The 12416-nt window shown below is 35.4% G+C and overlaps 1 protein-coding gene across 3 annotated transcripts in view; it reads left to right on the top strand.

Annotated features, from left to right (window-relative positions):
- The window catches only part of LOC110096395 (ATP-dependent DNA helicase At3g02060, chloroplastic), a 42944-nt gene that overhangs the window by 16914 nt on the left and 13614 nt on the right, over window positions 1–12416 (top strand). For all 3 annotated transcript variants that reach the window (XR_002303082.2, XM_020822323.2, XM_020822324.2), the window contains exons 9-13: window positions 2280–2366; window positions 2632–2805; window positions 10907–10951; window positions 11055–11225; window positions 11339–11524. Coding sequence is in view for 2 of the 3 variants with exons in the window: in XM_020822323.2 (XP_020677982.1) it covers window positions 2280–2366; window positions 2632–2805; window positions 10907–10951; window positions 11055–11225; window positions 11339–11524 (663 nt within the window). In the remaining variant the exon portion in view is untranslated. The remainder of the gene's footprint in view (window positions 1–2279; window positions 2367–2631; window positions 2806–10906; window positions 10952–11054; window positions 11226–11338; window positions 11525–12416) is intronic.

The raw sequence follows: 12416 nt of genomic DNA, 5'->3' as shown, positions 1-12416 counted from the left end.
CCTACTACTGAATTCAGGGAGACCTCCGCCACATCCAGATGCAGCTTGTCATCTATCTCTCTCTCACCTCCCTCCTCAATTTCCTTGTCATCACAGACGGTGAGAACCTGAAGAGTTCAATCCCTACACCTATGCCCTGGAGTATACTTCTCATCACACCGAAAACATAACCCCTTTGCCCTTTTTTCCTGTATCTCCTTCTCTGTCAGCCTCTTAAAATCCCCCCCCCCACTCCCTCCTCCTACTGGCTTCTCCCCGGTGGTCTCATGAAATCCTCCTGATGCCGGACTCTTGGGTGCTAAATGAGTAGTCATCATCTTGTAAGTGCCTCCCAAGCTGCCACTCCTGACTCCCCTCTCTAGATTATTCTAATTAAAGAATTTGAGGGACTAAAATGATTGTTTAATATAGTTGGGGACTATTTTTATCCTTCATAAAGTGTCCAGGGACCATTTTGGTCATTTTCCCCTTAATTATTTGATTATTATGCAACTTTGTCAAATATTCTTGTATAAAAGCGCACCTATTAGTTTAAAAATAATATATCTTAAATTCAAATGTGCTAGGGTGTTCTGGGCTGATGGTTATGAACTAATCAAGTATCATTGTGATGGAAATCACTCATTGAAACCGGAGAAAGTGAGTTCTAAAAGGAAGCATGATTAGTTTGCATTGTATTTTTTTCTTAGGTCGCAGTTTGTTTTATTTTCAGTTTGTCAAAACATGTCTATGATGTTAATCCAACTGAGAGTGAACTGTTCTCCACTATTTTGATTTGCTTTTTATGCTTGGTTAACTACAAGGGCCTCAATTCATTCAATATCATGACCAGATTTTGGATTTTCCTTACCTTTGGTTCCAAGCTAGCTATACTGAATATTTCTTAGGTTGTTTCTTGCTTTTAGTTCATAATTCACATGCTTTGTTGGTTGCCATACTTGTTTGCTTGCCTCACATGCTACATCCCCGAAAAACGGAGTTGCAGAAGGCTAGTATGACATGCTACAATCTTGCTAATCCAGGAGGCACAGAGGGAAGTGCGATACATAAGCTTTTACTATTCTTATGTTTATGAGATTTCCTTGAACCTCTCCATGCAAATTTCGTTATTTGTTCTGTCCACAAGTTTCTCTACTGAAGCCTTGTGTGCAGGTTATGTTGTCACCTCCTTATGAATTTTCTTTTAAGGCTGAATGCAATGAATAAAATTGAAAAGTAAAATTTGATTCCTTCTATTTGATGCTGAGATAATTGAAATTTGTAGTGTTTAATTAGTTCTTAGAGGATTATGAAGAGTTTATTAATTTGAATGCTTCATGAGTTATATAAAGGACTTGTCACACTCATAAAAAAGAGATAACATTGCATAATGAAACAATTAATTCAAAATGTTTCAATTATTGTGTGCGCTCTATTGGATATGGATGCTTCTAACACTTTACAAATTTTTACCACTGTTCTTTTCTAGTTCGAGGCCTGATTCTCTTGGTGATTTTTATCATTTTTCTTTCTACTAACTTGTTTCAGTGATTCATGTTTGTGTGACTGAAGTCTGTCATGTTTGATTCGGTGTTGTATTCCTGTTTGTAGCGTGAATCTTGATTGTTGTAGAATTTTATATTCACCTTGAATTTTTCTTGTAAAATTTTAGATTTTGATGAATGTTAACTATTGTTTGGAATGTGAAAGTTTGCTCTGCTGATTTTCATCAAAGGTGACTAGTCTTTGCAGAATCCGAAAGTTCATATCCCATGAATTATAAATTTGTATTTTATTCTGCATTTCATTCTAGATTTGCATTAATGAACTCTAGATGCGATCCTCTGGGCATTCTACTTCATTTTTTTAGGTGAAGTAAATGTGCTTTAGCTGTCAGGGGCTAATCTTTATATATTGGTTTGAAACAGAATGAAATGCTTATATGAAAGGTTCTGATGCTACACGCTAAAGATGAACCAATGTCCCCTATAATGGGAGCATATTGATGCAAAATAACATGGGCTCATGAACACAATAAAGAAAACTTAGCACTGAAATATTTCTGATTTTCTAAATACATTAGGACGTGATCATTCTATCTGGTAGGAGTAAATAGTACCCGTGCCATGAAATATAATCAAATTGTCTTCTGTACTCTTTGGCTTGTAAAATTGACCAAGGTGCAAACCGCTGGCAGTGTGGAGATAATTTCTTCTCAGATGTCTTTGCCTTTTAATATTATTTCATTTGCCTTATTTCTTAACATTTTGATATTATAACTTCAATTTTTTATTTCTTAGTTGCGAGGAAGAGTTGGCCGAGCAGATAAAGAGGCTTATGCATACTTATTTTATCCTGACAAATCATTGCTATCAGAGCAAGCTCTGGTGAGTTGCTTGTAATGCTCTTTTATTGGCTGAGAAACTTCATTGCCATCTAATCATCTTTGTGTTCCTTTGTAGTTTAAGCAGGTTTTTTCTTGGTTCGTATTCTTTTTTTATTGTATTGGTATTGGAAGTCCTGTGATCTAAAGATTTTTATTATTCTAAGTTAAACCTTTTCATATTTTGATGCTCTAAAACAATGTAATGTGTTCAATAGATGGGTTTTCTAACTGTATGCATTTATTGTGGTTGCTTCTTTTCACCCTAGGAGAGGCTTGCTGCTATTGAGGAGTACCGGGATCTTGGTCAAGGCTTCCAGCTAGCTGAGAGGGACATGGGAATAAGAGGATTTGGGAGCATTTTTGGCGAACAGCAGAGCGGTGATATTGGCAATGTTGGAGTAGATCTTTTCTTTGAGATGCTATTTGAGAGCTTATCAAAGGTATTATGCTGTGTACTAAATTACTAGTTAGTATCACCTATGATCCCATGAACAGAATAATTTCTAGAAAGCTGAGCATTTTATTGAGCAGTGAATATTAGCATAGATTTCTTCCAGTTATTAAACCATTTTAGTAATTATTATGGAATGGATACGCCAAAGATGCTCTGATTTCACGGCATAGGTCTAGGTTCAAGATTTGCAGGCTATGGTTTAAAGAATTGTTGTTGCTCTCTATGTGGGTTCAAATCTGTATCTGACCTTGTGGACAAACAAAGCTGCAACTAGTTTTATGCCCTAAAAAGAGCTGTAACTAATCTTTTGCCCATATTATTATTAATAAATATTTATGATGGGTTTGTATCCTTAAGACCATCTCCAACTGAACGCCAAGCATGTCTATGGCGCCGTTCGGTTACTCCATCCGAACGCAAAATTTTCTGCTATTTGCTTGCGGGTGAACATAACACTGCCGTTGCCAGGTCCCAAGTCTTGGAAGAGAAAAGTGCAGGGTTGCGTTAGGTAGTCGATAGCCAGCGTAAAACTTGTCGAATAATCATGACATGAATCCTTTAAGCGAAAAAGGATTCATGTAGCCGACCCAACGTAGTGGGACAAAGGCTTGATGTTGTTGTTGTTGTTGTTGCTGCTTGCGGGTGAACAGTGCGACATCAATATTGGCGTTGCACTGTTCATCAACGCCACTTTCTTATCTCAACCAGACTTGCGGAAGAAACGCGCCAAAGAGGAGAAAGACCGTTACCTTCGCAAAAGCCCGCATAATGGAGTTTGAATGGAGTTGATTCACGGCATTTTTGAGTTTCACTGCATTTTGGAGTGAAAAATGGAATTTTCGGTTGGAGATGCACTAAATGATAAAGCTATAATTGCTTAAAGAGCAAATATGGAATGTGTTAGAACTGCTAATGTCTTAGCCAGCTCCAACTCTAATCCTTCCTATTTCTGCTCTCATTTTTGGCGTCAGTTTGCTTTCTTTATTAGTAGCCTTCCAATTATATAAAAATAGACGACTGGAGGAACCTGGGGATATTCTTTTTTTGATTTCATATTTTTCCTAATCTAATGAGTTTCTTTACTAACATTGTTTTAATGCAAAAGAGGACACCACTGAACCATAAAATGCATGCCACTGGTAGCAGAAATGGTAATCCTGCCGAGCAGTTCTATAACTCTATTTTGTCCCAGGTTTCAGTTTATGATTATGCTATACTTTGAAGCGCTGTATTAGTTGCATAATTCATCCTATTCCTGCTATTAATGGATAATATTCACCTAAAGTTCATTAGATTATACACATTAGCTGTTGACTCTATTTTTTTTTACCAGAACTGACTCAATTTAATCTAATTGGCAAGTCGATTCAAATTGATTAAATCGATTAATTCAATTTAGCTCTAAATTTACGAAGCCAAATTAAATTGAAACAAATATGCCCATGCCCAAGTCGTTTAAATCAATTTTAGTTAGCTCATCCAGTTCAACCTATACCTAAAATTGAATATTATTGAACCTAATTCGTTCATTTGGTTCAACCCTTACAAAATTAAGATATATATTAACCTTCTTAGCATTCTAACGCTCTCTAAGTCGACCCGAGCCTTTGCTCGAGTTGCTGAGAAGGCAAAGAAAAGAGACATCCTTGTTGCACTTTCCTATTTTAACTTTTACCACATTTCTCTTTTCCCGCTAGCGAAGGCAACTCTTAGGGGAAGTAGCATATCATCTTAGCCATTGATTCAGAACCGCCTGGCGGTACGATTGTGTCACATCCCAATTTGGCCCCTCTTATGGTCAACTTGGAGTATAATAGAGAAGGAAAATCTAAACATGTCCCTTCTTACTAACACCCATTCTTAGCTACTTATATTAGAATGAGTAAAAAGTAATCTATTTAGACTCTCCTAACACATCAAACTTTATACTTAACAACAAGAAGCATGTAATATACCTCAATTAAACTTCAAATGTAATAAAAATAAATACAAAGTTTTGTTAAAACTTTCTAAAATTTATTTACATATCCAAAAAGTCTCTGTACAGCCTCTACCTTGCATGAACTGCATTCATGTTGTCTCCCTAGACATTACCCGCAATCAAACCATAGGATTGCATTGTCATTTACTTCTAACTCAAATGTCGATGTATATGTTTTCAGTGTGGGAGTTTGTTCTTGATTGGGCTTTGCACTTGAGAGCCTTTGTCTTTTTGGAAAAGTTACAGAGGGATTTAATTATTTTAGAGAGCTTGTGTCTTGTCATGGAGCTTGCATAGACTCTCAAAGGTCTACATTATGGAGCCTATGCTAAAATAATTAATTGAGTTCATCTTTGACACGTACAAATCTCATTGCATAAAAAAAATGTTTAGGGAATTGCTCTAATTTACCAAAATTTCTAAAGTTTGCAAAGTTTATAAAATATGCTCATTTAATTTCAAGTTCCCATGAAGCAAATTTGGAGTATTTCATGGACCCTCAAAAGCCATGGTTAACAGCCCACCACATTTTGAAATTTTCTAAGCCTATTTCATTCAATTTGCAAATGAAAAGTACTCAAGTGCACGACTTCTTTATGTTCCTAATATCTCCTAATCAGGGAAAATTTTATTTAGGAATCTTTCTAAAGCTTTAAGAATCAATCTCCCCTTCCCATGAAATCCAAAACCTTCATAGAAGAATAGGGAACCTTCTTTCAAATGATCTTTTCTATCATGTATGACATTTTGAAACCTCCAAAGGTTTCAAGCAAAATCATGACTTGAGTCATTAGGTCTTAGAACCAAATTCTAGGCCACTTATCTTTTGTTTTATTGAAACACAAAGTCAACGAACAATCATCTATCCCTGCTTCATGCATGACTGCTGGAGCATCCTCAAGGCTTCGAATGTTTCATTGCATGACTCCTAGCATACTTAGGAGTTACCACCAATCTTCCTCATGTCTTGTATTATGGATTTCTCAAAACGTCATGTTGCAAGTTCTTGAACTTGGAACCAAATTCGTTGGAACACAAAACCAATGCTTAATCTTCTAGACATAGGATCCAAATCCTAGCCTTCCTCATTTGCTCAACCCAAATTATGCAATTGCACATCTCTCTTTTAATACCAAATACTCAAAGAAACTCCTCCATGTACTTAGCCTAAACTAAGTAAGTGATCATCTCTCTTTGAATACCAAGTGTTCAAAGAATATTTCAAATTGCAATCCTTTCTTCCATCTCTCCCTCCTAATTTGGAGGAATGGACTTCCCTTTCTTTGAACACCAAATGTTCATTGAGTTTCCTCCAATTAGCAACCTTTAAGTTGCATTCTAATCATCATTGCCTACAAGGCAAGATTGTAGGAAAATATTCAAATTCTCCTTCATTTGCCTAACCCCGAATTGGGCAAATAAATGGATTCTTTTGAACACCAAATGTTCAAAGAATATTCATGAATTTGAAACTCCCAAGTTGTATTTTCTCCTCTTCTAATTTCTCCAACCTGAGTTGGATGAATGATTCCTCCTCTTTGAATATCAAAAGTTCAAAGTCCCCTCCTCAACAACTAACCTAAAAGTTGCACTTTGCTTCTTCACTTCTACAACTCAAGAGTTGTTTGGGATCTCTTCATTCTCCTAATCTAAATTGGATGAATGATCATCTTTCTTTGAGCATCTCAAAGTTTAAAGAAGTTCCATATTTCCACTTCCTTCCTAGAACTCAAAAGTTGTAGGAAATCATCTCATTTGCCTAACTCAAGGTAGGTGACTGAACATCTTTCCTTGAACATCCAAAAGTTCAAGGAAAGCTCTTTTATGATTTGTAATCCACATTTACATCTCACCCTCCTACATTTACTTAATCCAAATTAGGTAGATGATCGTGCATCATTGAATACAAAATTCGATGAGTGCTTTTTGACTTGTAGTTCCAAAACTATGGGTCATTTCTCCTTCTAGGGAATCCAAAAGCCTTAGAAGACTTCTAACCTTAGCTCAAAAACTATATGTTTCCCTTTCCCCTCCAACGTCAAAGCTTAGGAGATTGTTTATCTCTTTAGCTTCGAAAACTAAGGAGAACTCTTCAATATTTAGCCTAAAAGTAAAATTTTGGATTCCTACATTCTCCATTTTTAGCTCTAAAAGCTAAAGGAGAATTCTCCAACATCTAGCCCAAAAGTTACATGTTGTATATCTCTTTTCTTAGACCTAAACTCTATGTAATCATTTTTACTTAACAAAAACAAGTGATCTTTTCTCCTCTCATGACATTTAAAATACATAACTCTTAGACGTCTTTTTAGGATATTTCCATTTATTGAAATTCATCCTATTCTATTGTGTGAATTTCACAAAGACATAAGTATAACCCTTAGACATGTTTACCTTATCCAAACACTAAGAGAACTCCAAAACATCTCAAAATCACCTAAGTCTTATGATACAACGATTAATCATTCCACCCCAAAAGGTGGAATGGTTGCATCATTGTATCTTAGGACTCATAAGTAGTAAGACTTGCCTAAAAGCATGCAGTGTTTGCTTTATGAGTTCTTCATAATCCTTTTAAATATGAAACCCCTAAAAGTCAAATAAAATATATATGTCACAAACAACTTAAAGTGAAATCACCCTCCCTTGGATTAAGATTAAAAGTTTTCTCTCCTCAATAAAACAAAAACAGTTTTCATAGTGTAATATGCCACACAAGCCTCACACATTAGGTGCACAACCCCCTAGGCATGCTAAGATTATGATTTTTTTTTTCTTTTTATGTGTATGTGTTTGATGTTTTGGTGTGATGCTCTTTAGATTGTCTGCGTTGTGGGCACTTGTCATTAAGTAGATAGTTTAGAAATATACATGCATGCACTTCTTGCAGGTGGCCATGTCCAAAAAGGGTGCAATAAATAATAAATAAAATGCTTGCTAATAGGTGTTGACCCCCCCTCCCCCAAGAGATGTGGCCAATAGGATAGAAATATGGGCTTGTAACTTTAAGTGCTAAGCAAATTTTGGATAAGATATTTTTGTCATATAAACTATTTTCTAATATTTTATTTTACAGGTTTGAGTCATTTCTGATTAGACTTAGGCTGTATTGTAAACATGTGGGGTTTAGTTAAAAGAGAGGCAGATCAAGAGGATGTACTTACCTGATGTAAGCAAACTAGAAAGATAAGCCAAGTTGGAGAATACAAGGACAAAATAAAACTAAACTCGATTCACTTTAACTTGCAAACATCCAAACAAACATCCAGATAAATGAAAAGTCAAATCAAACGAAACAAAATTAAAACATAAAAATGCTATCCTCAGAACAACCGTCAAGCGATTTCCTCACATGCAACGAGAGTAGGAAAATATATAAAAATAGTGCTTAGGCTTGCAAACCGAGGTCCACCATTGCAAAATGGTCCAACGTCCTACCAAACTCCTCCGACAAATGTCTCCAAAAATTAGCCAACAAACAACTTCAAAGAGCTCAAGAAGAAGGATACAAGTGGAGTGGAACTTGTGTAGAGAAGAAGAGGTTAGAAGCCAAGATGAAATAGAGAGGAAGAAAGGGGGTGGAACAAGCTCTCAAGCCTGTCCAAGAGAAGAAACTCTCAGGTTTTTAGTAGAGATTTTGCTCAAATATTCAACAACCTCTTCATAACAAAATCCTCTCAAATATATAGGAAAAAGGGTAGCCAAATAGACATTCCACCTCCAACCAAAATCAATCAGATTTGGGGAAATGAAAGGCCAAAAGACACCACAGTAACCCTCAAATTCTGCACAAAAAACAGGAAGAAAAGCCACGGGAAACCCAGCCAGCAAGCCACAGGAAACCCAATCAGCAAGCCACGGGAAAGCAGCCGGAGAGGGACCCGAGGAGCCAACACAGAAAACATGACAGAGGAGTCACGGGAAAGCAGCCAAGGAGAAGAAACGAAAAGACAACCAGCCCATAGCATTGACTCATAAGGAAGAAACCAAAGAGACACAAGAATAGGAAGAGAGAAGCTCCACTCCACATACCTTTATGATTTTATGAGCTAGGAAGTGCAATTACTCATCCAAATAATGAGCTAAACTTTAGCTCAAGCATTAATGAGCTAGCACCAAGTAGAATCCAATTTTTTTAGCTCAAAACCAAGTAGCTAAAGCCCAACCCGAGAGCAACTAAGGCCCCAAACCGAGAACAGCATGCAGCCCAAGGACAAGAAGGAACCAAATGCAAGCAAACCTAAACTTGCCATGCTCAAGCACTTCCTATCATGATCATTGGATGCTCTCCATCATTGGATAACTTAAAAAAAAAAACATAAAACACAACTAATATTGTTCAAATTACATCAAAACAAAATAAACTAAAAACATGAGTGCATCATTACTTAAGTTGAAGCGCAAGACCTGCCTAGAAGCCAGAACTTGTAGACCCCACCACAAATAAAGTCTGTAAATAAAATTTGAGTGGGTTGTATAATGACATGAAACTCAACTACCAAATCTGATTTTAATAATTTGGACATTAACACTTTTTTTTGGTTGATTTGTATATATATATATATATACCCCACCACAAATAGAGTCCGTAAATAAAATTTGAGTGGGTTGTATAATGACATGAAACTCAACTGCCAAATCTGATTTTAATAATTTGGACATTAACACTATTTTTTTGGTTGATTTGTATGTGTGTGTATATATATATATATATATATACATACATACATACATACATACATACATGTGTTGATTACTTAATGGGTGCACAATAGAAACATATTTTTTCTTAGGTTTATTCTCTTATTTTGCTTGTGAGTGGCCTAGACTTTTGATGCGGTAGGATCTTAGGACAAAATAAGTTTTCTATCTATTAAAATATAAACAACATAAATCAACCATAAGCTTCACATTTTTCTAAATAAAACAAAAAATTGTGGCTCCCTCCCTTCGAGGAACCAAGTTTTTTTAAATTTATATGATCATGCATAGTCCAGTGTGTCACATATAGAAAGCTCCACTTAAGGACTAGATAACAAAAATCTGTATTTGTGGGTTAGCATTCTACATACCCTTCATGTTCAGGCATCTTGGCCTCAAAGTGAAGCTATAAGTCATATCCTCTAAATGTAAAACAACCTTCCTTACTCTTCTTATGCATTTGAAACCGAACTACATAATTTTAAAGCATTCAAATGGGTTAGCTGGTAGCTCTTTCCAAGCAGAGCAATAAATTTAGAGGTCGGATTGACTATGGTAGGATTTTATAAAAATATAATAAAACTTGGGTATAATATTTTATGTAAAATTTTGGACTTTTACCTTTTTAAGTTGCTTGACTATTACAAATTAAATATAATATATAAGAAAGTCTCTAGGCATATAAAGTAAAATTTAAATTTTGATTATTGAGTCTATGGCAAAATAATATTTTTATTTTTTGGGATAAAATATTTTTTTGGGTGCCATACTCAATCATAAAGTATTTCAAATCCATTAAAGTTAAAAATTTGCCATCATAGTTTTTCTAACTTCCGAGTAGCCAAATTGGAGTATGTCTGGTTGTTTGTAGAATGAATGTATGGTTCTTTGCAGAATGAAAGGGTGATAATTTTCTACTAAGTGATATATTGTCCAAATGCAATTCTGTCCTCAAAAGAAGCGGGGTTTCATTGTTGTTGACAATATGCAGTACATCAAGAACTGGTGCCCTGGAATTAAAAATGTGATATAAAACTACATGGAAGTGTTGTAAGGATCGTACTTGGTTGACAAAATATAATATAGCTTCTGAAGAAGGAATCTGTGCGGTGACATTTCTCAGGAAGCTAAAATATCAAATATCTAAGCTGCTAAAACGGAAAATTGATTAACTTAGTTGGACATATCTTGGGAAACTAAAAAGATATGCTATTTCTTAATTTAATGGAAGATGAATCGCCAGTTCTTTGTGATTACTATATTTCAACAGTTCCCCTGGTTTGTAAACTATAACTGCGTTACAAATTCAGCTGAGAGCAATATGTAGTTAATGGAATGAAGGTCGCCAATCTATTGTAAGGTTTTTCCGACACTATTGAATTTCTTGTTTGCCTTGTCTTCTCAGGTTGATGAACACCGTGTTATATCAGTTTCTTACAAGGATGCACAGGTATTTTTAATTTCATTAAGTGCAGCTCTCACTTTCTCCAGAAATGCATTCTATTTATAAATTAGATACTTTGTAGAGCATTCATTTTTCTCTGTTGTTACAGTTCGATGTAAATATTACTCCCCGCCTTTCTTCGGAATATATAAGCAATATTAACAACCCTGTGGAATTAATTAATGAAGCTGAGAGAGCAGCTGAAAGTGACATTTGGAGCCTGATGCAATTCACTGAGCAGTTGCGACGGCAATATGGAAAAGAACCTCATTCAATGGAGGTAAAAATGACGAGTTATGTTAAATCTACTTTTTGATGAGCACTACTTGTGTTAAATGTGAAGTGTTTATCATAATGCTATTGAGATTTTAAGCTCTTATCCATATTCTGCAGATACTTTTAAAAAAACTCTATGTAAGGCGCATGGCAGCAGATCTTGGTATAAGACGGATATATGCATCTGGAAAGAAAGTTGTTATGACAACCAACATGAGTAAGAAGGTTTTTAAGCTTATGACTGAGGCCATGACATCTGACATACATCGGAATTCCCTTACTTATACTGGAGCAGAAATCAAGGTCAGTTTCAGTATTTTATTGTGTTTTTCTAATTATATGAAAATAACTTTCTGTGCATCTGTTCGACTGATTTTATTAAGTTTTATAAATACATTAAGGGTTTGTTTGGGACGGTTTTTTTATTGCTTTCTAAAACGGAGTTTTAGTACAAATTTTTTTATTTTTGTACTTAAAATCCGTTTTAGAAAGTAATAAAAAAGCCGTCCCAAACGAACACTAAATATATGTGAAAATTTTATTTCCGTCAAGTATATGCACATGGGGATAAACATTATCCTTGAAAATGATTTCACAGTCCAAGATAGAAATTGGAGCGTTCAATTTTAGATCTTCTTTGAAGTTTTATGATTATCTAGAATAATACAATTTTTACAAGTAGAAGTTTTTTATTCGTTAGGGATACAAATATCAAAATTTTATGCAAACCTTCCATGAATCCATGCTCAAGCATTGGCAGACATGCTCCTGCATGTGCATCTCTTGGAAAATTTTTGACGCCTCTTCTTAGGAGTTCTCCACTGGTTCATTAAACAACCTATCTCCACTACAAAACATGGATGAGAGTACTCTCACTGACTAGATTCCCTGCCACTTGATCTCGCTTGTGCTTAAGATGCCAAAATTTGATCCATAAAATGTGAACATGGACCGTATCACCATATTGACCACTTTCATATAATAATGAGGCCACAATCATGGTTCTTAGCCAGATCTTCTTATCTTCAATGAGCTGCTAGTCTAGGTCCTAATTCTGCTGTCATTTAAAACTCCATGCCGACCATTATTGCATTTGATTAACTCTGGCGTTAACCAGTCATAGCTAGTAGACATCGTTAAGTTACTTAAGTATACTGTATACCCATTCCTTTAGAATTTGAGAGGGCATGGGTGA

Source organism: Dendrobium catenatum, unplaced genomic scaffold (genome assembly GCF_001605985.2).
Source record: "Dendrobium catenatum unplaced genomic scaffold, ASM160598v2 fragScaff_scaffold_621, whole genome shotgun sequence".
Lineage (NCBI taxonomy): Eukaryota > Viridiplantae > Streptophyta > Magnoliopsida > Asparagales > Orchidaceae > Dendrobium > Dendrobium catenatum.
The sequence above is the reverse complement of the archived record's forward strand: the minus strand, read 5'-3'. Positions and strand labels throughout refer to the sequence as shown.